The sequence below is a fragment of the Engystomops pustulosus genome, chromosome 2, assembly GCF_040894005.1.
Source record: "Engystomops pustulosus chromosome 2, aEngPut4.maternal, whole genome shotgun sequence".
In the NCBI taxonomy this organism is placed as follows: domain Eukaryota; kingdom Metazoa; phylum Chordata; class Amphibia; order Anura; family Leptodactylidae; genus Engystomops; species Engystomops pustulosus.
In genome coordinates, this window is record NC_092412.1 from 7,906,339 (window position 1) to 7,933,916 (window position 27,578).

The 27,578-nt window shown below is 47.8% G+C and overlaps 2 protein-coding genes across 13 annotated transcripts in view; both read left to right on the forward strand.

The window, feature by feature from the left end:
• Nucleotides 1-27,289, forward strand: part of LOC140119786 (uncharacterized) — a 299,698-nt gene extending 272,409 nt beyond the window's left edge. For 8 of the 12 annotated variants that reach the window (XM_072139148.1, XM_072139149.1, XM_072139153.1 and 5 more), the window contains one exon: nucleotides 24,548-27,287. In XM_072139148.1, coding sequence (XP_071995249.1) covers nucleotides 24,548-26,490 — 1,943 coding nt within the window. In that variant the 3' untranslated portion in view covers nucleotides 26,491-27,287. Of the gene's footprint in view, nucleotides 1-3,885; nucleotides 4,050-5,496; nucleotides 5,608-5,912; nucleotides 6,337-6,420; nucleotides 6,545-6,657; nucleotides 6,759-6,967; nucleotides 7,029-7,231; nucleotides 8,001-21,908; nucleotides 22,023-24,547 lie in introns of those variants that run through there. The other 4 variants (XM_072139158.1, XM_072139151.1, XM_072139166.1 and 1 more) reach the window with 3 other exon arrangements.
• Nucleotides 16,394-21,598, forward strand: LOC140119896 (uncharacterized). The gene is made up of 3 exons (XM_072139331.1): nucleotides 16,394-16,791; nucleotides 16,905-17,245; nucleotides 21,403-21,598. Exons 1-3 carry the CDS (start codon nucleotides 16,707-16,709, stop codon nucleotides 21,592-21,594), a joined length of 618 nt encoding a protein of 205 aa, XP_071995432.1. The 5' UTR covers nucleotides 16,394-16,706; the 3' UTR covers nucleotides 21,595-21,598.
• Nucleotides 27,290-27,578: the final 289 nt, after the last annotated feature.

A 27,578-nucleotide genomic window follows, 5' to 3' on the forward strand; every position in this document is an offset into this window, starting at 1 on the left:
TCTAATCCCAAAACCCAGTGTTCTAAAATCTTTAATAAAGTAATATGTAAATTAGCTGCAGAGGCTATAGGGGCGGGGAGTACTGGAACAGGCGACTCCACACCCCAGTAGCCTTTGCAATCCTCCGAGCACAACTAGGCACATTTACTAACGTCCGCGGACCGCGATTCTGTCGAGTTTTTAGAATATTTCCTTTTTGCGCTGAATTGCCCCGATATTTGGTGCACTAATTTGGATTGTGGCGCATCAGCGCCGGCTTGCATGCGACACAAACCGGGGGGGGGTGCCTACAGACGACCCGACTGATTCGGACAAATTGCGGAATTTAAAAACGAAATTGTGTCGCAAGATCAGCAATCACATGCACCGGGAAGAAGAAGGTGAACTCCGGCGGACCTGAGCGGGGGAAGCGACACATGAAGGAAATTGGACGCAGGAGCTTAGTGAATCGCGCCGGACCCGAATCCCCGTCGGACAACACGTTGCGGGGATCGCGACAGGACCGGGTAAGTAAATCTGCCCCAATGTCTTCTTCCTTGTGGCTGATTGCAAGGTCCCCCCATGCCGGCGGCTTTCTATGCGAAAAGAGGCGCATTTGCACGGACACACAGTAACTCCACAGAAAGTTACCAACGTGGCAGGACCTTGCTGCATGTGTAATACGCCCAGCCCTGTGGTATTACACATGCAGCCGGCTCTGGGGTATTAACCGTGTGGCGCCCGCCTCTGGAGTATTACACATGTATCACCCAGCTCTAGGGTATTACACGAGCAGCGCCCAACCCAGGGGTACTACACGTGCAGCGCCCGGCTCTGGGGTATTATATATGCAGCGCCCGGCTCTGGGGTATTACACGTGCAGCGCCCGGCTCTGGGGTGTTATATATGCAGCGCCCGGCTCTGGGGTATTACACGTGCAGCGGCCGGCTCTGGGGTATTACACGTGCAGCGCCCGGCTCTGGGGTATTATATATGCAGCGCCCGGCTCTAGGGTATTACACGTGCAGCGCCCGGCTCTGGGGTATTGCACGTGCAGCGCCCGGCTCTGGGGTATTGCACGTGCAGCGCCCGGCTCTGGGGTATTGCACGTGCAGCGCCCGGCTCTGGGGTATTGCACGTGCAGCGCCCGGCTCTGGGGTATTGCACGTGCAGCGCCCGGCTCTGGGGTATTGCACGTGCAGCGCCCGGCTCTGGGGTATTGCACGTGCAGCGCCCGGCTCTGGGGTATTGCACGTGCAGCGCCCGGCTCTGGGGTATTACACGTGCAGCGCCCGGCTCTGGGGTATTGCACGTGCAGCGCCCGGCTCTGGGGTATTGCACGTGCAGCGCCCGGCTCTGGGGTATTACACGTGCAGCGCCCGGCTCTGGGGTATTGCACGTGCAGCGCCCGGCTCTGGGGTATTACACATGTATCACCCGGCTCTAGGGTATTACACGTGCAGCGCCCGGCTCTGGGGTATTACACGTGCAGCGCCCGGCTCTAGGGTATTACACGTGCAGCGCCCGGCTCTAGGGTATTACAGTGCAGCGCCCGGCTCTGGGGTATTACACGTGCAGCGCCCGGCTCTAGGGTATTACAGTGCAACGCCTGGCTCTTGTGTATTATATATGCAGCGCCCGGCTCTGGGGTATTACACGTGTAGCGCCTGGCTCTGGGGTATTACATGTGCAGCGCCCGGCTCTGGGGTGTTACACGTGCAGCGCCCGGCTCTGGGGTATTACACGTGTAGCGCCCGGCTCTGGGGTATTACACGTGCAGCGCCCGGCTCTAGGGTATTACAGTGCAGCGCCTGGCTCTGGGGTATTACATATGCAACGCCTGGCTCTGGCGTATTATATATGCAGCGTCCGGCTCTGGGGTATTACACGTGTAGCGCCTGGCTCTGGGGTATTACATATGCAACGCCTGGCTCTGGTGTATTATATATGCAGCGCCCGGCTCTGGGGTATTACACGTGTAGCGCCTGGCTCTGGGGTATTACATGTGCAGCGCCCGGCTCTGGGGTATTACACGTGCAGCGCCCGGCTCTGGGGTATTACACGTGTAGAGCCCGCCTCTGGAGTATTACACATGTATCACCCGGCTCTGGGGTATTACACGTGCAGCACCCGGCTCTGGGGTATTACACATGTATCACCCGGCTCTGGGGTATTACACGTGCAGCGCCCGGCTCTGGGGTATTACACGTGCAGCGCCCGGCTCTGGGGTATTACACGTGCAGCGCCCGGCCCCGGGATATTACACGTGCAGCGCCCGGCCCCGGGATATTACACGTGCAGCGCCCGGCTCTGGGGTATTACACGTGCAGCGCCCGGCTCTGGGGTATTACACGTGCAGCGCCCGGCTCTGGGGTATTACACGTGCAGCGCCCGGCTCTGGGGTATTACACGTGCAGCGCCCGGCTCTGGGGTATTACACGTGCAGCGCCCGGCTCTGGGGTATTACACGTGTAGAGCCCGCCTCTGGAGTATTACACATGTATCACCCGGCTCTGGGGTATTACACGTGCAGCACCCGGCTCTGGGGTATTACACATGTATCACCCGGCTCTGGGGTATTACACGTGCAGCGCCCGGCTCTGGGGTATTACACGTGCAGCGCCCGGCTCTGGGGTATTACACGTGCAGCGCCCGGCCCCGGGATATTACACGTGCAGCGCCCGGCCCCGGGATATTACACGTGCAGCGCCCGGCTCTGGGGTATTACACGTGCAGCGCCCGGCTCTGGGGTATTACACGTGCAGCGCCCGGCTCTGGGGTATTACACGTGCAGCGCCCGGCTCTGGGGTATTACACGTGCAGCGCCCGGCTCTGGGGTATTACACGTGCAGCGCCCGGCTCTGGGGTATTACACGTGCAGCGCCCGGCCCCGGGGTATTACACGTGCAGCGCCCAGCCCCGGGGTATTACACGTGCAGCGCCCAGCCCCGGGGTATTACACGTGCAGCGCCCGGCTCTGGGGTATTACACGTGCAGCGCCCGGCTCTGGGGTATTACACGTGCAGCGCCCGGCTCTGGGGTATTACACATGTATCACCCGGCTCTGGGGTATTACACGTGCAGCGCCCGGCTCTGGGGTATTACACGTGCAGCGCCCGGCTCTGGGGTATTACACGTGCAGCGCCCGGCCCCGGGATATTACACGTGCAGCGCCCGGCCCCGGGATATTACACGTGCAGCGCCCGGCTCTGGGGTATTACACGTGCAGCGCCCGGCTCTGGGGTATTACACGTGCAGCGCCCGGCTCTGGGGTATTACACGTGCAGCGCCCGGCTCTGGGGTATTACACGTGCAGCGCCCGGCTCTGGGGTAACCCCCACTGAAAGGAGAGAACTATAACTCCCAGCATGCAGCTACTATCACTCCTCTCTGGGATATTTGCACTGGTTTGTCTGTTATCCTATTGGAAGACATATTTGCATATTCCCAGAATCCCCAGCGGCCTCCAAAATCTCTGAAAAAGCATTCGGAAGAACAGTGATCACATGACACCTCCTCCTGCCCTGATCACATGATCTCTGACATCATCACAGGTCCTTCATCCACCACTTCCCTGCTAGAAGTATATACACCTAATAGAGGTGTGGCTTTCCTTATCCTATCCTGGAAAACTTTGCATATTTTCCCCGGGTCACATGACTAGTGGCTAGTGAGCATGAGGCCCCGCCCCTTCAGTGACATCACACTCCCAGAGTCACATGACTAGTGGATAGTGAGCAGGAGGCCCCGCCCCCAGTGACATCACACTCCCAGGGTCACATGACTAGTGGATAGTGAGCATGAGGCCCCACCCCTTTAGTGACATCACACTCCCAGGGTCACATGACTAGTGGATTGTGTCTGGCACTGAGGAGAGAAGAGGTAAGTGAACACAGCAGCCATGAGGAGTCCAGACCACTGCTGATACATGACAAGATCCTACTGGCTTTAGAGGCAGCTGATTGACTATGATCTGGAGGAATCTGTACTAGAAGTGGCTAAATATATCCAACACTGGAGGAGAGGACTAGGATTTGTTTAATCTATGGCTACTGGATCACCAATGAGAGGTCTCTGCGTGAGGTCCAGCAGATGTCCAGTGCAGGTTCAAAGAATACACTCACCAGCCACTTTATTAGGTACACCATGCTAGTAACGGGTTGGACCCCCTTTTGCCTTCAGAACTGCCTCAATTCTTCGTGGCATAGATACAACAAGGTGCTGGAAGCTCCTCAGAGATTTTGCTCCATAGTGACATGATGGCATCACACAGTTGCCGCAGATTTGTCGGCTGCACATCCATGATGCGAATCTCCCGTTCCACCACATCCCAAAGATGCTCTATTGGATTGAGATCTGGTGACTGTGGAGGCCATTTGTGTCCAGTGACCTCATTGTCATGTTCAAGAAACCAGTCTGAGATGATTCCAGCTTTATGACATGGCGCATTATCCTGCTGAAAGTAGCCATCAGATGTTACAGGGTACATTGTGCTCATAAAGGGATGGACATGGTCAGCAGCAATACTCAGGTAGGCTGTGGCGTTGTACCAAGGGGCCCAAAGACACCATGACACCACCACCACCAGCCTGAGCCGCTGATACAAGGCAGGATGGATCCATGCTTTCATGTTGTTGACGCCAAATTCTGACCCTACCATCCGAATGTCGCAGCAGAAATCCAGACTCATCAGACCAGGCAACGTTTTTCCAATCTTCTACTGTCCAATTTCGATGAGCTTGTGCAAATTGTAGCCTCAGTTTCCTGTTCTTAGCTGAAAGGAGCGGCACCCGGTGTGGTCTTCTGCTGCTGTAGCCCATCTGCCTCAAAGTTGGACGTACTGTGCGTTCAGAGATGCTCTTCTGCCTACCTTGGTTGTAACGGGTGGCGATTTGAGTCACTGTTGCCTTTCTATCAGCTCGAACCAGTCTGCCCATTCTCCTCTGACCTCTGGCATCAACAAGGCATTTCCGCCCACAGAACTGCCGCTCACTGGATGTTTTCTCTTTTTCGGACCATTCTCTGTAAACCCTAGAGATGGTTGTGTGTGAAAATACTCAGACCAGCCCTTCTGGCACCAACAACCATGCCACGTTCAAAGGCACTCAAATCACCTTTCTTCCCCATACTGATGCTCGGTTTGAACTGCAGGAGATTGTCTTGACCATGTCTACATGCCTAAATGCACTGAGTTGCTGCCATGTGATTGGCTGATTAGAAATTAAGTGTTAGCGAGCAGTTGGACAGGTGTACCTAATAAAGTGGCCGGTGAGTGTAGATAAAGTGCGGAACACTCCAAAAAAAGAGGTTGATTAAGCTCAGAACAGATCTAAAGTGACGCACAATGTGGTCATTGATTCTAATTTTTCACCTTGTCTGATTCCTGCCCGGTCTGTATTGCTTGAAATGATAATTTGTTTTATCAAGTTTGTCCATGTGGGGAAAAAAATGGGGATTAGTGCTGAAAACATTTGGAATCCATGAGCCTACACAACTGATATAATTGTGCATTCTTAGATGCCGAGGAATGAAATAAACTGTTTATGGATATACAAGACCGTGATACATGTACAGTATATATCTGCAACCGTAGATCAGGAGCTGCCATTTGGAAAAGACAGTCACCAAGTAAGGCATCAATTTAGTCTATGTTTGACCTCCAGGAGCGCACACATTGTACACATGGGGGTATTTATCATTCTATCCACATAATCCCCTCATGGGGCAACATCTGAGCCCACAAAGTCTGGCTCCATGTCCGGTCCAGTATCTGCTATCAGTGAGGAGCGGCACAGCCCAGCGCCATCACTCCTCCCTCAGTCCAGTGACCTCCCCTCCAGTGTCTGGGGAATCCCCATCTGTCACATCACACATGTCATGGACACAATTGCTTCATATAGAGTTTGCTCTTAGTTCTTGTCATGTTTCCTCAGGTTCTATAGATCCAGGACTCCCAGAGGTTTCTCCTAAAGATGATCCTTTCCATCAATGATCCACCAGGGATCCGGGAGAAGGACAGAGAGCAGATGGCGGCCAGGATCCTGGAGCTCACCCTGGAGATGATCTCCTTGATAACCGGAGAGGTGAGAGTCTCCCAGGACACGGCTCTTATCTCTAGGAATAACAGCGGGAAATGACTGGAGAGGTGAAGGATTCTTAGGATCTATGTAGTGATCAGTGTCTCCCCATACACAGGATTACACAGTAGTGAAGAAGTCGTCTGGTGAGTGTGTGACCCCCCGTGTGTCAGGAGGATGGACCCAGAGCCCCATCACCGAGCCTCCACCTCATTCACTGATACATGAGCAGAAGATCCTAGAACTTACCTCCAGGATCACTGAGCTGCTGAGCGGAGAGGTGAGCGCTGCCGGGAATGCTGGGACATTGTACAATAACACAAGGGAGGTGTCTGGGTGATGACTGTGTCATTGTGGGTGTCAGGTTCCTATAAGGTGTCAGGACATCACTGTCTATTTCTCCATGGAGGAGTGGGAGTATATAGAAGGACACAAGGACCAGTACAAGGACATCATGATGGAGGACCACCAGCCCCTCACATCAGCAGGTAAGAGGAGACCTTCCTGATTATAGAGGACAGAGCAGGTGTGAGGTCACCTCCTCCATCATCTCATCATCACATATAGACAATGTATCAGTCACTGAGTATATTTCCTATAGATGGATCCAGTCAGAGAAATCCACCAGAGAGATGTCCCAGTCCTGAAGATTCCCAAGATATTAAAGAGGAGCCGGAGGAGAACGTCCTACTGGATCATCAGGTAGGTGGAGCTGAGGTTCCTGTGAATCCTCTATAGATGGATGTAATGAAGCTACTGACCTTCTCCAGCAGCAGTGGGGTGGAGAGTCTATCAGATGTTCTCTGGTAGATGGATGACCTTATTTCTCTGGGGGTCTCTGATCTTACCTTGGATATAATATCATCTTAAATTCCATTTTCGTTATTGCTCTCATTGTTTGATTTTTACAGGAAACTTATGAAAATGAAGCAATGAATAAGCAGCACAGTCTCACATCAGTGTCAGAGGAAGGTAAGGAGTCTTCTTGGATCTTGTGTATTGCACGGTTGCCTTTTTCTGGCACTCACATAAACCACATAGTGAAGACTGGACTTTGCTCTCGCCAAAAATGGTGTCTCCGATATCAGTGGCACCTGGACCCTATGTATGGACATTCTTTTGATGCCGATGGTAATTTTACACGTTAAAAATATCGATTTTATTTATGTTTTTAGGTAAAGACAGTAGAAGAGGCTTTCATGAACACTGGTTTTCTTCTCAGTTTTCTGAAGTAGAAAATAACCCATCAAAGGCTGGAGCAAAAAGAACTGTACATAGAGCCGGCAAAATCTATAAATGCTCTGAATGTCGGGAATTTTTTATTCGTAAATCACATCTCGTTGAACATCAGAGAATTCACGCAGGGGAGTTTTCATGTTCAGATTGTAGTAAATGTTTTACGGATAGAGCAGCTTTGGTTAAACATCAAAGGAATCACACCAGAGAAAAAACATTTTCATGTTCCGAATGTGGAAAATGCTTTATGTTTAAAGCTCATCTAGAGGTCCATCAGAGAATTCACACAGGGGAGAAGCCATATTCATGTCCTGACTGTGGGAAATATTTTACCTATAAGTCAAGTCTTGCAGGTCACATAAGAATTCACACAGGGGAGAAGCCATTTTCATGTTCAGAATGTGGAAAATGTTTTTCTCATAAAAGTGATGTCCAGAAACATCAGAGAATTCACACAGGAGAGAAGTCCTTCTCATGTTCAGAATGTGGGAAATGTTTTTTGCATAAAGTTCAACTTCAGAGACATCAGAGAACACACACGGGGGAGAAACCATTTTCTTGTTCGGAATGTGGGAAATGCTTTTCATTTAAAGTTCAACTCCAAGTACATCAGAGAACTCACACAGGGGAGAAGCCATTTAAATGTTTAGAATGTGGAAAATTTTACACCCATAAATCAGTTCTGGTTAAACACCAGAGAACCCACACTACAGAAAAGTCATTTGCGTGCCCTGATTGTGGAAAACGTTTTGTTCGTAAAGTTCATTTTGAGAGGCATCGGAGAATTCACGCAGAGGAAAAGCCATGTTAGTGTTCAGTTTCTATAAGATTTGTTCTGTTTTAAGCTCTGATTTTTAGGTGGCCTTCTGATGTCTAACATACAGAAAATCTTCACAGAAAGCTGTGTTTGGTTGATTTCATTGATGTCCATTGATATCTGTTACTGGAATAGAAAACTCTGGAAACTTAAGGAGAAGTTGTCATTGGTGATTACTGCACCCAAACTGATAACATTGTAGATTTTCATTCATGAGTTGTTGGATTTGGATGAAATGGAGCACAGGATTCCTGAATGGAGAACCATCATAGAAAAGAGAATTACGAGGGGTGGTGTAATATGGAACATTCCTACAAGTGGCTGAAGCTTCATAGTAGATAAGGTTGGAAAAAGTCAAAGGTCTCATCAAGTCCTACCGATAAGTCCTAGATTGTTGATCCAGAGGAAGGCAGGTAAAACATACAAGGCTTATTCCAATAGGCCTAAATTAGGGGAAAATGCCTTCCCGACCTCAATATGGCAGCAGAATAAGTCAAAGATAAGAATGTGGACAATATTTCCTGGTGTTATAGCCATGAAGATTCCTACTACTCTAATGTCTCGCTCCACAATAAGAAAGTCATTGAGGACAATCAAGTTTTATTAACTTTTTATGAAAGACTTTGCCCAACTCACACGATAATGGTGTGGAACAACGTAGGATTGGAGCGAGGGAGATACATCCGGTAGAGATGTAGTAGGAGATGAGCTGCACAAGACCTCAACTCATCTAATATTGCAATCAATCAGATTTGATGGAGATGGTATTGCGTATTTTATGACTGTACATTGCCTCTATCGTTCCTGTGAATAGGATGAATAAAGATACCTAATGATTTTACCAGTGAGTGCCGATCTACTCCTTTCATTTGCTGCCTATATCCAGAGAAGTGAAAGGCTTTCTCTCACGATCGTGCACCTGGTGGAGTGCGAGCCTGATCTTCTTCGGTTTGCTTACCTGGCTATATACTAGGGCAGTGATGGCTAACCTATGGCACTGGTGCCAGAGGTGGCACTCAGAGCCCTTTCTGTGGGCACTCAGGCCATCACCAGAGATGACTCCAGGTATCTTTCTGCAGTCCCAGACAGCCCAGGACTTGCTGTGCACAGAGATATTTTAAAGTGACAGCTGTACCTGGGACTATTTTCTGCTTTATTGGTGTCCTCAGGGGCTGGTATCAATGAAAACTGTGACAGAGAAGGGAGTATAAATCTCAAATTACATTTCTGTGTTGGCACTTCGCGATAAATAAGCGGGTCTTTGTTGTAGTTTGGGCACTCGGCCTCTAAAAGGTTTGCCATCACTGTACTAGGGGCTTGTTGGTTGAGGGAACGGTCTGGCTATATACTGGGCTGGCACTAACATATTTCCCACCATCGGCTTATACTCAAGGCAATAGGTTTTTACAGGTTATTTTTAGTAAAATTAAGGGCCCTTGGCTTATATTTGGGTCGGCTTATACTGGAGTATATGCGGTATATCTCACATTTGGGTTGCTTTGAAGTGTCATATATGTAAAGGGCTAATTTTTTGTGTTACGGGCACTTACTCATAAACAATAATTCAGCTAATGATTGCAGGAGCTGATCTGATATTCGTGGCCTATTTCAAAAATTAGCCATTGGTTTTGTGATTCAGAGTTTTAGCTATCGTGTCGCAGGTCTCCTCACACGTAGGAAAAGACTACACAAGCAGGAGAGGGACCTGCTCTGTGACTTGAGGCTCGAGCAGGCGGCTCCCTCATACCATAAAGTCATGTGCATGAGGCCATACAGTCCCTCTCCCCAGCAGCCCCCATCCCCTCACCTTTCGTACAGTCCCTCTCCCCAGCAGTCCCCATCCCCTAACATCTCGTACAGTCCCTCTCCCCAGCAGTCCCTATCCCTTCACATCTCGTACAGTCCCTATCCCCAGCAGTCCCCATCCCTTCACATCTCGTACAGTCCCTCTCCCCAGCAGTCCCTATCCCTTCACATCTCGTACAGTCCCTATCCCCAGCAGTCCCCATCCCCTCACATCTCATAGTCCCTCTCCCCAGCAGTCCCCATCCCCTCACATCTCGTGCAGTCCCTCTCCCCAGCAGACCCCATCCCCTCACATCTCGTACAGTCCTTCTCCCCAGCAGTCCTCATCTCACCTCTCGTACAGTCCCTCTCCCCAGCAGCCCCCATCCCCTCACCTTTCGTACAGTCCCTCTCCCCAGCAGTCCCCATCCCCTAACATCTCGTACAGTCCCTCTCCCCAGCAGTCCCTATCCCTTCACATCTCGTACAGTCCCTCTCCCCAGCAGTCCCCATCCCCTCACATCTCATAGTCCCTCTCCCCAGCAGTCCCCATCCCCTCACATCTCGTGCAGTCCCTCTCCCCAGCAGACCCCATCCCCTCACATCTCGTACAGTCCTTCTCCCCAGCAGTCCTCATCTCACCTCTCGTACAGTCCCTCTCCCCAGCAGTCCCCATCCCCTCTCGTACAGTCCCTCTCCCCAGCAGTCCCCATCCCCTCACCTCTCGTACAGTCCTTCTCCCCAGCAGTCCCCATCTCTTCACCTCTCGTACAGTCCCTCTCCCCAGCAGTCCCCATCCCCTCACCTCTCGTACAGTCCCTCTCCCCAGTGGTCCACATCCCCTCACATTTTGTACAGTCCCTCTGTAAGAGATATTTTCCTTTACAGAAACCATTTTGGACTAAGCGGACGCCATTTTAGTCTTAACCGGGGGGTTATGATGACCACGGTCAGCCTTGTCATGATTCAGCCATTTTTGTAACCTGCTGGCTTGTTTGCCAGCTTTTCCTTGACACTAGTTAGATGGTTGTCCTTCATCCTGTTTTCTTCTTGTTTTGGTTAGGAAGAAGCTTTTGGAGCCATTCTCTGTACATTTTGTAGCTAAGATAATAAAAACATTCTGTTTATCTGAGAACAAGGCCTCGGTGAAAGCAGTGCATAGCTCAACCACCTTTTGGTAGAATGTCTTAGAGAAAGTTCTGGTACATTCATTATGGCAAATAGCATTCCACTGTGACCAAACCTTTCATTATCAGAAAGAATTCAATGACTATCATGACCTTCGCTTATGAGCATGTTCTGTGGGCAGAGAAGAAGTGGTCCAAAGGTGATTTTAGTAATGAAAGTTGAAAAGTATTTTATCACCTTTTCACGCCCCTATGAAAGTGATGTTCTGTGTTTTATATATGTGGCTGCGCGCTAATTGGATTGGAGTTATGCATTTTCTAAGCGACTGATGGGTCTTGGTTTCTACTCTCATCCCAGTACCGGGAGCCATGAAAGGGTTAATTTGAAAAGTCACCCTGCACTGATAAGGACTGTTATGAGTCCTAGATAAAAATCTTACACCCTCTCTCCAACAGTCCACAGCCCCTCACACCTCCTGCAGTCCCCATCCCCTCACATCTCCTGCAGTCTCCCTCCCCAGAAGTCCCCATCCCCTCACATCTCGTAAAGTCCCTTTCCCCAGCAGTCACTTCTCTCCTCACTAACATCTAAAACTTCTCTCTCTCTCTTCTGGCGTCTATCCCTCTCTCTCTCTATAACCCTCCGTCAGTCTCTCTCTCTCTATAACCCTCCGTCAATCTCTCTCTCTCTATAACCCTCCGTCAATCTCTCTCTCTCTATAACCCTCCGTCAATCTCTCTCTCTCTATAACCCTCCGTCAATCTCTCTCTCTCTATAACCCTCCGTCAATCTCTCTCTCTCTCTATAACCCTCCGTCAATCTCTCTCTCTCTCTATAACCCTCCGTCAATCTCTCTCTCTCTCTATAACCCTCCGTCAATCTCTCTCTCTCTCTATAACCCTCCGTCAATCTCTCTCTCTCTCTATAACCCTCCGTCTCTCTCTCTCTCTCTATAACCCTCCGTCTCTCTCTCTCTCTCTATAACCCTCCGTCTCTCTCTCTCTCTCTATAACCCTCCGTCTCTCTCTCTCTCTCTATAACCCTCCGTCTCTCTCTCTCTCTCTATAACCCTCCGTCTCTCTCTCTCTCTCTATAACCCTCCGTCTCTCTCTCTCTCTCTATAACCCTCCGTCTCTCTCTCTCTCTCTATAACCCTCCGTCTCTCTCTCTCTCTCTATAACCCTCCGTCTCTCTCTCTCTCTCTCTATAACCCTCCGTCTCTCTCTCTCTCTCTATAACCCTCCGTCTCTCTCTCTCTCTCTCTATAACCCTCCGTCTCTCTCTCTCTCTCTCTATAACCCTCCGTCTCTCTCTCTCTCTATAACCCTCCGTCTCTCTCTCTCTATAACCCTCCGTCTCTCTCTCTCTATAACCCTCCGTCTCTCTCTCTCTCTCTATAACCCTCCGTCTCTCTCTCTCTCTATAACCCTCCGTCTCTCTCTCTCTCTATAACCCTCCGTCTCTCTCTCTCTCTATAACCCTCCGTCTCTCTCTCTCTCTATAACCCTCCGTCTCTCTCTCTCTATAACCCTCCGTCTCTCTCTCTCTCTATAACCCTCCGTCTCTCTCTCTCTATAACCCTCCGTCTCTCTCTCTCTCTCTATAACCCTCCGTCTCTCTCTCTCTCTCTATAACCCTCCGTCTCTCTCTCTCTCTCTATAACCCTCCGTCTCTCTCTCTCTCTCTATAACCCTCCGTCTCTCTCTCTCTCTCTATAACCCTCCGTCTCTCTCTCTCTCTATAACCCTCCGTCTCTCTCTCTCTCTATAACCCTCCGTCTCTCTCTCTCTCTATAACCCTCCGTCTCTCTCTATCTCTCTATAACCCTCCGTCTCTCTCTCTCTCTCTATAACCCTCCGTCTCTCTCTCTCTCTCTATAACCCTCCGTCTCTCTCTCTCTCTATAACCCTCCGTCTCTCTCTCTATAACCCTCCGTCTCTCTCTCTATAACCCTCCGTCTCTCTCTCTCTCTCTATAACCCTCCGTCTCTCTCTCTATAACCCTCCGTCTCTCTCTATAACCCTCCGTCTCTCTCTATAACCCTCCGTCTCTCTCTATAACCCTCCGTCTCTCTCTAACCCTCCGTCTCTCTCTATAACCCTCCGTCTCTCTCTCTCTCTAACCCTCCGTCTCTCTCTCTCTCTAACCCTCCGTCTCTCTCTCTAACCCTCCGTCTCTCTCTATAACCCTCTGTCTCTCTCTCTCTCTATAACCCTCCGTCTCTCTCTATAACCCTCTGTCTCTCTCTCTCTCTATAACCCTCCGTCTCTCTCTATAAGCCGCCGTCTCTCTCTATACGCTCCGCTCTTTGCTCTTCTTAAAGGGCACCTACCACCACAAATCTACCTATAAAGGTAGATCGGGTGGTAGGTGAATCAATGGGACGTGAGGATAGCCCTTTTAAGGGCTAATCCTCACGTCCCCGCACTGTTTTATAAACTTTTATTACTTATATATGTTAATTTACTTATGCGGCTACCGGGGCGTGGAGTAGCCGCATCTGAGGTTACACGAGGCGGCTACTCCACGCCCCGGTAGCCACATTACCCCTCCTACTCACCATGTTCGGCGCGCAGCTGCTCGTAGCTGCGCGCCCTCGTCCGCCGATCCTGCCGTCTGCGCATGCGCAGAACAGCAGGCCCGCGCCTGCGCAGCCCCGGCTTCAGAGCAGTGACCGCGCAGGCGCGGGCCTGCTGTTCTGCGCATGCGCAGACGGCAGGATCGGCGGACGAGGGCGCGCAGCTACGAGCAGCTGCGCGCCGAACATGGTGAGTAGGAGGGGTAATGTGGCTACCGGGGCGTGGAGTAGCCGCCTCGTGTAACCTCAGATGCGGCTACTCCACGCCCCGGTAGCCGCATAAGTAAATTAACATATATAAGTAATAAAAGTTTATAAAACAGTGCGGGGACGTGAGGATTAGCCCTTAAAAGGTCTCTCCTCACGTCCCATTGATTCACCTACCACCCGATCTACCTTTATAGGTAGATTTGTGGTGGTAGGTTTCCTTTAAAGTCTCCATTGCTCTCCTGACTGCTGCAGCCACAGGTGACTCTCCTCTCCTCATCCTCCTGGGTTTGACACTGAGGACCTCCAGCTCCTGCTTTCCTCTTCTCTCTCAGTGTCTCCTCTCGGGGCAGGGTGACATTAGCTGCTGTCAGTGTGACCCCGCGGAGCCGCAGACACTGGAGACCTCTCCACACTGAGGAGAAAACGTCTCACATCATGAGGAGAAGGCGGGAAGTCACAGGCAGAAGCGTCACTGACACAGGCCACTCCCACTTCAGCAGCTCTGCCCCCTCCACCTCCTCCTCACAGGGGGTCACATGACCCCCTCACCACGCCCCCTTATGTATCTCACTTCATCACAGGTCCTGCAGCTGCTACACTGCACACAGCGCTCCCTATAACATAACCCGGCATACACAGCATCACTGCCCCGCCCCATAATAACTTACCCCTCCCTTCTCTTATATACACTAACACAGAGGAGGCCCCGCCCCCAGTGACATCACTCTCCCCGAGTCACATGACTAATGGATGAGCAGAAGGACGGGTGTAACATAGAGAGTGTCCTGTACTGAGGAGAGAACAGGTAAGTGACCAGAGGAGGGAGTACAACTCCCAGCATGCTCCAGGAGCACACACACTATATGGAGGGACTACAACTCCCAGCATGCTCCAGGAGCACAAACACTATATGGAGGGACTACAACTCCCAGCATGCTCCAGGAGCACACACACTATATGGAGGGACTACAACTCCCAGCATGCTCCAGGAGCACACACACTATATGGAGGGACTACAACTCCCAGCATGCTCCAGGAGCACAAACACTATATGGAGGGACTACAACTCCCAGCATGCTCCAGGAGCACACACACTATATGGAGGGACTACAACTCCCAGCATGCTCCAGGAGCACACACACTATATGGAGAGACTACAACTCCCAGCATGCTCCAGGAGCACACACACTATATGGAGAGACTACAACTCCCAGCATGCTCCAGGAGCACACACACTATATGGAGAGACTACAACTCCCAGCATGCTCCAGGATCACACACACTATATGGAGGGACTACAACTCCCAGCATGCTCCAGGAGCACACACACTATATGGAGGGACTACAACTCCCAGCATGCTCCAGGAGCACACACACTATATGGAGGGACTACAACTCCCAGCATGCTCCAGGAGCACACACACTATATGGAGGGACTACAACTCCCAGCATGCTCCAGGAGCACAAACACTATATGGAGGGACTACAACTCCCAGCATGCTCCAGGAGCACACACACTATATGGAGGGACTACAACTCCCAGCATGCTCCAGGAGCACACACACTATATGGAGAGACTACAACTCCCAGCATGCTCCAGGAGCACACACACTATATGGAGAGACTACAACTCCCAGCATGCTCCAGGAGCACACACACTATATGGAGAGACTACAACTCCCAGCATGCTCCAGGATCACACACACTATATGGAGGGACTACAACTCCCAGCATGCTCCAGGAGCACACACACTATATGGAGGGACTACAACTCCCAGCATGCTCCAGGAGCACACACACTATATGGAGGGACTACAACTCCCAGCATGCTCCAGGAGCACACACACTATATGGAGAGACTACAACTCCCAGCATGCTCCAGGAGCACACACACTATATGGAGGAACTACAACTCCCAGCATGCTCCAGGAGCACACACACTATATGGAGGGACTACAACTCCCAGCATGCTCCAGGAGCGCACACACTATATGGAGGGACTACAACTCCCAGCATGCTGCAGGAACACACACACTATATGGAGGGACTACAACTCCCAACATTCTCCAGGAGCACACACACTATATGGAGGGACTACAACTCCCAGTATGCTCCAGGAGCACACACTATATGGAGGGACTACAACTCCCAGCATGCTCCAGGTCCCTCCATGTGGGGTCCAGTATGTGCTATTAGTGAGGAGCAGCACAGTCCAGCGCCATCACTCCTCCCTCAGTCCAGTGACCTCCCCTCCAGTGTCTGGAGAATCCCCATCTGTCACATCACACATGTCATGGACACAATTGCTTCATATAGAGTTTGCTCTTAGTTCTTGTCATGTTTCCTCAGGTTCTATAGATCCAGGACTCCCAGAGGTTTCTCCTAAAGATGATCCTTTCCATCAATGATCCACCAGGGATCCGGGAGAAGGACAGAGAGCAGATGGCGGCCAGGATCCTGGAGCTCACCCTGGAGATGATCTCCTTGATAACCGGAGAGGTGAGAGTCTCCCAGGACACGGCTCTTATCTCTAGGAATAACAGCGGGAAATGACTGGAGAGGTGAAGGATTCTTAGGATCTATGTAGTGATCAGTGTCTCCCCATACACAGGATTACACAGTAGTGAAGAAGTCGTCTGGTGAGTGTGTGACCCCCCGTGTGTCAGGAGGATGGACCCAGAGCCCCATCACCGAGCCTCCACCTCATTCACTGATACATGAGCAGAAGATCCTAGAACTTACCTCCAGGATCACTGAGCTGCTGAGCGGAGAGGTGAGCGCTGCCGGGAATGCTGGGACATTGTACAATAACACAAGGGAGGGGTCTGGGTGATGACTGTGTCATTGTGGGTGTCAGGTTCCTATAAGGTGTCAGGACGTCACTGTCTATTTCTCCATGGAGGAGTGGGAGTATATAGAAGGACACAAGGACCAGTACAAGGACATCATGATGGAGGACCACCAGCCCCTCACATCAGCAGGTAAGAGGAGACCTTCCTGATTATAGAGGACAGAGCAGGTGTGAGGTCACCTCCTCCATCATCTCATCATCACATATAGACAATGTATCAGTCACTGTGTATATTTCCTATAGATGGATCCAGTCAGAGAAATCCACCAGAGAGATGTCCCAGTCCTGGAGATTCCCGGGATATTACACAGGAACCAGAGAGATGTCCCAGTCCTGGAGATTCCCGGGATATTACACAGGAACCAGAGAGATGTCCCAGTCCTGGAGATTCCCGAGATATTACACAGGAACCAGAGAGATGCCCCAGTCCTGGAGATTCCCGGGATATTACACAGGAACCAGAGAGATGTCCCAGTCCTGGAGATTCCCGGGATATTACACAGGAACCAGAGAGATGTCCCAGTCCTGGAGATTCCCGAGATATCAAAGAGGAACCGGAGGAGAATGTCCCACTGGATCATCAGGTAGATGGAGCTGAGGTTCCTGTAAATCCTCTATAGATGGATGTTATTCATCTTTGTAACTAACCCTCTTCAGCAGCAGTGGGTGCATTAGCCATGAGGCCAGTTGAGTCTCTTACCTCAAGCAGCGGACATACAACAAGATGTGGATTGCGTCTCTTCACCCCCAATGTGCGAGATACTGCATTGAGAACCGTTTACGCTAACTTACGTGGAGGATCTATATGGTGGTGTTGATTTTTTCTGTGTCGGGTCATAACTGGTGTTGAGTGAACCTGTCAAAGTTGAGTTCTGACAAGTTCAGCAAAACTTTAAACCAAAGTTTGGTTCTGGTACTTAGACTTGGCCCAAACTCGAACAAGCTTTGTTGACCTAAAAATGCCTGCAAAGGGGTGTAATAAGAAGAAGAGGGCTGCAAAATGTGGGTAATCACAGGGCATTATCCTGCCAAAAATGGGTTAGGAAAGTACTTAAAATAAAATGATCAGTGGTGGGTGGACGTAAAGCCCACGATGCATGAGAGCGAAGACTGCTATAAGGACAGCGAGGGGCAGCTATAAGGGCAGCTATAAGGACAGCGAGGGGCAGCTATAAGGACAGCGAGGGGCAGCTATAAGGACAGCGAGGGGCAGCTATAAGGACAGCGAGGGGCAGATATACATTTTAAATGTCCTTATTTCAGGGTATGAAGAACTGCGTGTGTATTCCCATACATTCTTATAGTGCAGTGACGGTAACGGCGGGGGACTACTCATCCTGTATTACAGCGCAGTGACGAGAACTGCAAATATGGGAGAGGACGAGTTACATCTGTGCCGGATACAACTTTGTAGCCTGTTCTTGTAGGACACAATTGTCCGAATGGAGAGACCAGTTGGTAAATTGCTTTGCAAACAGTGGCTCTAGCTCAATCATATTGTCTGCAATTTTCTCCACTTTGCTGAAAATGCAGCCCCCCCCCCCCCTGGCCGCCAGTCATGGAGCAGTCACTAATGTTCTGTAATGTCACATGCCCGGATGCACAAGGTCAATTAACTACAGATTTCACAGACATTTCCTGGTAACACGGCTTCAGGACACAGGAAAGGATCAAGAGTTCTCCACACAAACCTCCATCTGCAGTGAAGCAAAGATCTTACAGTGTTTATCCCGCCATTAGCCCTTCTGTGATAAAAACCTGGTCCTTAATATGATTATATTGGGTCAGAAGCCAACCCAAGTAGCATATACATAAATATAACCGAGAGCATGGACATGGGGGGTGGGGTGTTCTGTGTAGTGTGGAATGCACATGTGATCTACCTCCATGATGACTTTCCTAGCTGGGATTCTGTTGTCCATCCACCTGCCCCTCACCCACAAATGCTGGGCAAGAGGATCCCACTGGCATTTTTTAAGCAATGTGCAGAAGACCAAACACAGGTCATTTGCCAGATTTCTTCCAGTTCCATTGTGAACAATTTGAGCACCAGGTATACAGTGCTGGAAACAAAACCTGCAGGTTTTAAAATGCCAAAAAACGTGGAAAAACCAGTGGGTCCTTCTGATACTTCGTTTGTCTCGCCCCTTTATACCACCTCCAGAGTGACAAAGCCACCTGCCTTCGTGAAAGGGGAGGATGTGACATCACTGCCACCACCAGTAGGACCAACATCACCAAGCCTGTCCACACCATCCTAGAGAATCGTTCAGCCTTCCATCCCCCAAACAAAGAAAGTGTAAGTTTGGCCCAACTCGCTCACGATCCCTGGTCCTGGAATTGTTGGTCTTTGAAAAGCTTCCATTATGGCTGGTGGAGACAAGGAGTGTTAAGAATATTATGGCAGTGGTTGTCTCACAATACATAATTTCCAGCCGCCACCACACTTCTCGGGAGGTCAACCCTGTCACGCACCAACAGGTTGTGGAAAAAAAGTGTGGCTTGTACAATGCTATCGTTAGGGCTGCCATCCCCAACCTTTGCCTGCTGGATTAAACACTTGAGGCACTGATGGAGGATATAATGGCGGTAGAGGAGGAAGAGGTGTCCACATGTGGCTCGCAGGGTGGGTTGCTTGAGCAGTAGCAGCCAGTTACTCCACCGTCCAGACATGAGGAACTTTTGGAGGAGGAGTTTTCCTCACAGCAGGTTGCCACCCAATGCAGTTCACAAGTGTCACTGGAGCGTGGCTGGGGGGATATGGAGAAAGAGACACAACCCTCTTAGGACAGCTTGCCCTGGCCTCTGGGCAGTCTGGCTCCCATAAGCCATGACATGCTCCAGTGCCTACACAACAACTGGCAAGTTGCTATATAGTCAACAATGCCGATTACTGTGTGGAAATCCATCTGCTTCCCCACTACAGTATTAGGATAACATAACATCTTTGTTTCCACCAGTAGGGAGTGATAGAAAATGAGAGAATACAAGGGCACTCTGGTGGGGGCCCTACTGGCCTACCTCCCATCCGTCATTGAGGGCTCCGAGGCAGCACAGGATGAGCAGGGAGTGAAGTGGGTTAAGAAGAATCTAATGGAACTTAAGGTGCTGTTTGCAGTTTAATTTAACACTGCCTCAACTTTGTGTGACCTCTCCATTCTCCCAGCTATTGTGGTCTACAAGAATACACTGCAAGCCCTGGCACCTGCTGACAGCAGCGGAAGTTGTATCAGGCACAATGTAACAGGTCCTCTCCCTGCAGCACCATTTCCAGCAGCACCACGGCCATGTCCTTAGCACAGTAAGACGGTATGTGGGCAGTTACTGTCACTGCACTATAGTGTGGTCCACCCATACATCATATACACATCACATTTGCACACACATTTAGAGCATATATACATCACATATACACACATAGGCCTATTTACATCCAATACTCCAGATGCCGGGGAGGCCCCCTGACACTGTAGGCCCCATAACAGCTGTTATGGCTGCTACCCCTTTAGTTATGCCCCTGCCTTCCCGCCCACGTCGCCTGACCAATTGGATTTGTCCTTCCTTATGGATCGCAGTCAAATTTGGCATTAAAATGGCTTATATTTGATGAAAAAAATTCAATTTTTACTTTGTACCTTTCATTTTGTATTAATTTTGGACCAGTACCTTGAGGGAAAATGCTTATTACAACCATAGATAAATTCTATGAGATGGGAAATTTCCAAAATTGTGTCATCAGCCGCCAAAAATCCAATAGCACCAATTGCCTTCTGCACTGTGTGCTGAAACAGCAGTTGACATAAACATGTATTCAGGAGAGACAGCCCAAAAAATTGGGGTGTATGCTTACCTCTAATACCCACTGAATGAGTACATTTTAGAGCTGAATGAGAATATTCTTATAAAAAATGAAAATGTAAAAATTTCCACCCCATTTTTATTTGATTCCTCAGATACAATTAAGGGGTTAACATGCTTCCCAAATGTTGTCTGGAATAGTTTGAGACGTTGCGTTACGTAGAATGGTGTTACTTGTGGGGTCTATAGTACATAAGCCTTTATTGGGCACTGCCAAACTAAATGAAACTAAAATGAGAAGTTTATATAAAAACTATAAAACTTCCAACATCTATAAAAAAAATTAACCAAACGTTTTATAAAAATTATCGAAAGAAAAAGAAGACAAATGTCAAAAGTTTTCTTTCTCCATAAACTCAAAAAAAACGTGTGGTATGTCTTTTTGTCTAAAAAGTAGAAAAATTTTAACGTTACTAAATTTACTAAATTGTTTAATTTTTACCCCCAAAAACCATAAGCAATCATCCAAATTCTACAATGTGTCACAAGAAACAATCTCAAAACAAAACTTAGATCAGTTAAAGTGTTAAAAAGTTATTACCACAGGAAGAGATCCGTGAAATTAACGTACAAACTGGCCCTTCCTAAAGGGGTTAACCCCTAACACCGAGGCCCTTTTTTGTTTTTCCATTTTTCACTCCCCGCCTTCAAAAATCTTTAACTTTTTTATTTTTTTAATGTAAAGAACAGTGTGATGGCTTGTTTTATGCATAACAAATTGCACTGCATAGTGATGGTATTTAACCGTTACTAGTTCACCGGCTCCGGAGCCCTTCCTGGTCCTGTATAATTCCTATTTGGTCAAATCAAATATCTCATGTACACAAGAGCTTCAAATACAGTTTTCCCTTTAGTCTTTATCATTTTTCTTCACTTTCAACAGGAGTTCAAAAAATTTCTCTTAAAGACGATGATCCTTTCCATCAATGATCCACCAGGGATCCGGGAGAAGGACAGAGAGCAGATGGCGGCCAGGATCCTGGAGCTCACCCTGGAGATGATCTCCTTGATAACCGGAGAGGTGAGAGTCTCCCAGGACACGGCTCTTATCTCTAGGAATAACAGCGGGAAATGACTGGAGAGGTGAAGGATTCTTAGGATCTATGTAGTGATCAGTGTCTCCCCATACACAGGATTACACAGTAGTGAAGAAGTCGTCTGGTGAGTGTGTGACCCCCCGTGTGTCAGGAGGATGGACCCAGAGCCCCATCACCGAGCCTCCACCTCATTCACTGATACATGAGCAGAAGATCCTAGAACTTACCTCCAGGATCACTGAGCTGCTGAGCGGAGAGGTGAGCGCTGCCGGGAATGCTGGGACATTGTACAATAACACAAGGGAGGGGTCTGGGTGATGACTGTGTCATTGTGGGTGTCAGGTTCCTATAAGGTGTCAGGACGTCACTGTCTATTTCTCCATGGAGGAGTGGGAGTATATAGAAGGACACAAGGACCAGTACAAGGACATCATGATGGAGGACCACCAGCCCCTCACATCACCAGGTAAGAGGAGACCTTCCTGATTATAGAGGACAGAGCAGGTGTGAGGTCACCTCCTCCATCATCTCATCATCACATATAGACAATGTATCAGTCACTGTGTATAACTGATGATTTATGTATTATGATGGAGTAACATTACGGGATGAGATGTTCGCACTGTTCTGAGGTGGTAGTGACTAGTGATGGGTCGTTCACAAAGGGCCTGATTTACTGGCTTCAGCAAAAAAACTCAGCCTATTGCAGATTCTTGGTTGTCGCACCAGCTCTTTATGCAGTATATCAGACTGCAAAAAACACACCCCAGCTCATCTGAGCCTCCAGGCTTTATCTGTTGGCCAAAACCTGGCCTGGGTATGTGGGAGTAGTTCCCCCACCCTGCTCTTTGACTACTCCAATAAAAGACGGCCCGGATCAACTGCAAAAAGCAGCTTTACTACATTAAAAGCTTCAGACACCTCACTTTACTGTGGCATGGCACCTCGCTGACACATATCTGCCATCAATAATGACAAGACTTTCTCCTTCCTCTGTTCTCCATGTAACCTGTCAGCCATTACTCTTCTATCTGACCACAACTTACTCCCTTTCTCCTGTCTTCTGGCTTCATCCCCTCCCCCAGACCACAAGCTCATGCACCCACGTAGGAACCTCAGACACCGGGACATCCACGACTTCCGAGACTCTCCAACCTCTCTCTGCTTTATCTGACTACGACACCAGTAATATATCTCACCTCATCCATCTTCTCTCTGCCATATCTGACTACGACACCACTAATATATCTCACCTCATCCATCTTCTCTCTGCCATATCTGACTACGACAACACCACTAATATATCTCACCTCATTATCTTCTCTCTGCCATATCTGACTACGACAACATCACTAATATATCTCGCCTCATTATCTTCTCTCTGCCATATCTGACTACGACAACACCAGTAATATATCTCACCTCACCCATCTTCTCTCTGCCATATCTGACTACGACAACACCACTAATATAACTCACCTCACCCATCTTCTCTCTGCCATATCTGACTACAACACCACTAATATATCTCACCTCATCCATCTTCTCTCTGCCATATCTGACTACGACAACACCACTAATATATCTCACCTCATTATCTTCTCTCTGCCATATCTGACTACGACAACACCACTAATATATCTCACCTCATTATCTTCTCTCTGCCATATCTGACTACGACAACACCACTAATATATCTCACCTCATCCATCTTCTCTCTGCCATATCTGACTACAACACCACTAATATATCTCACCTCACCCATCTTCTCTCTGCCATATCTGACTACGACAACACCACTAATATATCTCACCTCCCCCATCTTCTCTCTGCCATATCTGACTACGACAACACCACTAATATAACTCACCTCACCCATCTTCTCTCTGCCATATCTGACTACAACACCACTAATATATCTCACCTCATCCATCTTCTCTCTGCCATATCTGACTACGACAACACCACTAATATATCTCACCTCATTATCTTCTCTCTGCCATATCTGACTACGACAACACCACTAATATATCTCACCTCATTATCTTCTCTCTGCCATATCTGACTACGACAACATCACTAATATATCTCACCTCATTATCTTCTCTCTGCCATATCTGACTACGACAACACCACTAATATATCTCACCTCATTATCTTCTCTCTGCCATATCTGACTACGACAACACCACTAATATATCTCACCTCATCCATCTTCTCTCTGCCATATCTGACTACGACAACACCACTAATATATCTCACCTCATCCATCTTCTCTCTGCCATATCTGACTACGACAACACTAATATATCTCACCTCACCCATCCTCTCTCTGCCATATTTGACTACGACAACACCATTAATATATCTCACCCATTTTCTCTCTGCCATATCTGACTACGACAACACCATTAATATATCTCACCCATTTTCTCTCTGCCATATCTGACTACGACAACACCACTAATATATCTCACCTCATCCATCTTCTCTTTGCCATATCTGACTACGACAACACCACTAATATATCTCACCTCATTATCTTCTCTCTGCCATATCTGACTACGACAACACCTCCTTTTTACATAAAAACAAGGGCATAGGGAGATAAAAGAAGGGTGACTCCTGCCAGAGGGGGGGCACTCCAGCATGTCAGTGGGCTTGGCTTTATTTTCTAGTTTTAAATGCAATATTTGGTTGCTGGGGTGATATGTATTGCTTTACTGTGGTCATTGGTGCATTTAGGGTGCTGGTTAGCGATGCTGCCCCTCAAAGTTGAGCAGTATGACAGTGCGACCCTTAGGCCAATAAATGTTGTTCACCCCCTCACCTAAATCCTAAGATCCGGAATAGAAGAAACATTTTAAGGGAATTTCACCATTTTTATAATTTATTTTATGTTTGTGGAGTCAGAGTGGGCCCATTTTACAACACTAATTCTGACTCCACCAATATGTCTCCAATATTGATTTCTTGACTGTATTTTTCCAGGAGATGAAAGTACAAGAGGTTCCCATGGACGTCCCCCTTCAGCTCCTGGTGGTGAAGTAGAAGATAATCAGTCACATCTTTCCACAGAGGAGGGAAATCATGGAGATAAGAGGCAGTTTTTAGGTCCAAAATGTGAGAAGCGTCTTGGTCAAGAATCAAATCTCATTTATCTTCAAAGTCACAAAGAAGAAAAGAAAAATTATACCCAGAAATCAAATTTGGATCAATATGTAAATATCCACCAAGGAGAGAAGGCATTCTTATGTAATGAATGTGGGAAATGTTTTAGTCGGAAATCAAATCTTGTTCAACATCGGAGAATTCACACAAAGGAGAAGCCATTTTCATGTCCCGAATGTGGGAAATGTTTTACTCAGAAATCTAATCTTGTTAAACATCAGAGAATTCACACAGGGGAGAAGCCATTCTTATGTAATGAATGTGGGCAATGTTTCAGTCGGGAATCACATCTTATTCAACATCAGAGAAGTCATGCAGGGGAGAAGCCATTTTCATGTCCAGAATGTGGGAAATGTTTTCGTAAGAAATCACAGCTTATTGTACATCAGAGAATTCACACAGGGGAGAAGCCATTTTCATGTCCAGAATGTGGGAAATGTTTTAGTAAGAAATCAAATCTTGTTGTACATCAGAGAATTCACACAGGGGAGAAGCCATTTTTATGTAATGAATGTGGGAAATGTTTCGGTGATAATTCAGATCTGGTTAAACATCAGAGAATTCACACAGGAGAGAAGCCGTATTCATGTAATAGATGTGGAAAATGTTTCAGCCATTTTTCAGGGCTGTTAAAACACCAGAGCTCTCACACCGGGGAAAAGCCTTTGTCATGTCCAGATTGTGGAAAATGTTTCAAATACAAATCTGATATTATTAGACACCTGAGAAGCCACACAGGAGAGAAGCCGTTTTCATGTCCTGAATGTGGAAAATGTTTCAGCGATATGTCATGCCTTGTAAAACACCAGAAAATTCACACCGGAGAAAAACCATTTCCATGTCCAGAATGTGGAAAATGCTTCAGCGACAAACCACATCTTGTTAGACATCAGAAACTTCACACCGGAGAGAAACCATTTTCATGTCCAGAATGTGGAAAAGGTTTTAGCGACAAACCACAACTAGTTATACACGAGAGAATTCACACAGGAGAGAAGCCATTTTCATGTTCTGAATGTGGGAAATGTTTTAGGTACAAAGCAGGCCTTGTTGAACACCAGATAACTCACACAGGAGAGAAGCCATTTTCATGTACTGAATGTGGAAAATCTTTTACTCATAAATCACATTTTGTTCAGCATGAGAGAATTCACACTGTGGAGAAGCCATTTTCGTGTGATGAATGTGGGAAATGTTTCAACGATAAATCAAATTTTGTTGTACACCAGAGAATTCACACGGGGGAGAAGCCATTTTCGTGTCTAGAATGTGGGAAACATTTCATCCGTAAATCACAGCTTGATGTGCATCTGAGAAGTCACACAGGGGAGAAGCCATTTTCGTGTCTGGAATGTGGAAAATCTTTTAGCGGAAAAGCATATTTTGTCGAACACCAGAGAACTCACACAGGAGAGAAGCCATATTTATGTCCAGAATGTGGGAAATGTTTTACTGGGAAAAATTATCTTCTTAGACATCTGAAAACTCACACAAAGGTCAAGACCTCTTCATGTAATGAATGCGGGCAAAGTTTTACTGGGAAAGCAGATCTTCTAAAACATTACATAACTCACATAAGAGAGAGGCCACATTTATGTACTGAATGTGGGAGATGTTTTAAAGTGAAATCAGATCTTGTTAGACATCAGAGAATTCACACAGGGGAAAAACCGTTCTCATGTCCTGAATGTGGGAAATCTTTCACAGTGGAATCAAATCTTGTAAGACATCTGAGAACTCACACGGGGGAGAAGCCATGTTAATGTTCATAGTGTAAGAAATGTGACCATTTCAGGTAGCTATTGTTGGATTTTCTTGTTTCAGGTGAGTCCTTGATGCTGATGTCTGTTTCATATGTTATATTTTTCATATATATTTATTTAGAAGTTGAGATACATGGGTAGGTATTCAGGTCAATCATCAGCAATGAACATGTGGATAATTTACTTATGTAAATCTACCAACGATAATCAATTTCTTAGGGAATTTCAGCTTTTACATGTTACATATCACCTTGTCCTTGTCAGCAGCTCATTCCCCTATGAAGCTCTGACGACGTATAACGATAAATTTTAAAGATGTATCAGTTTATTTAAAAGGTTCATCCAAATAAACACCAATCAATGTGTAATATCCCAGGCATGTCCTTCCCCGTAATGGTCAGTGTGAACAGGTCCTTGCCGTGCTCCAAATGTTTTTAAACACCTGTTTACTGGGCTGCATTTGCCATCGGATAAGATGAGCCTCTCGCCTCAGGCGGCAGATTGTAGAGCTTTGAGGGTGGTGGCAGATTCCTTTACCAGAAGTAATAAACTTGCCAAATGCTGCCAGTTCTGAGCTACCAAAGAAAAATCTGAAGATCCTCAGGGGTGTTGGCATGATTTATCTACTTATATCATGCCTAGTGTTGTTTTGTGCCCAACCTATTCTTTAAAACATTAAAGTTATAACTGAAATGCATGCGCCCCCAATATTGTCGTGCTTCAGGAGGTGTGTCGGCCGACAGATGATTTTGAGAGGATGATCTCGGGGATACACAGGACTTGTATAATGTTAATGGCTCAAATGGAAATTCGGCTCTGTCCTTTAGACTTCTGGAGTTAGGTGTCCTTACAACGACATCAACCTATTTCATTTTAGGGGGGATCGGTATGTAGTCCTTGACGTTAGAGGTTGTTACGTGTTAATCTTCGCTATCAGACCCTTGCTGGCCCGGTGACCGGGTTTGGTCTGCTTTCCTGGAGACTATTTCACCTGGTAGACAGAAATTTCTCCCGTTTCTCTTACACTCTTTGGATTGGACGAGAATTGATTATATCATCTCCTTCTATCAACACGAAGGCAATTGATT

Bases quoted from the DNA above. Each gene is read 5' to 3' on its own strand.
- LOC140119896 (XM_072139331.1), top strand. From the start codon at position 16,707: ATGGAGGAGTGGGAGTATATAGAAGGACACAAGGACCAGTACAAGGAC. The intron at 16,792-16,904 runs GTAAGAGGAGAC...TATTTCCTATAG, and splicing joins CCAGCCCCTCACATCAGCAG to ATGGATCCAGTCAGAGAAAT. The intron at 17,246-21,402 runs GTAGATGGAGCT...CACTTTCAACAG, and splicing joins ATGTCCCACTGGATCATCAG to GAGTTCAAAAAATTTCTCTT.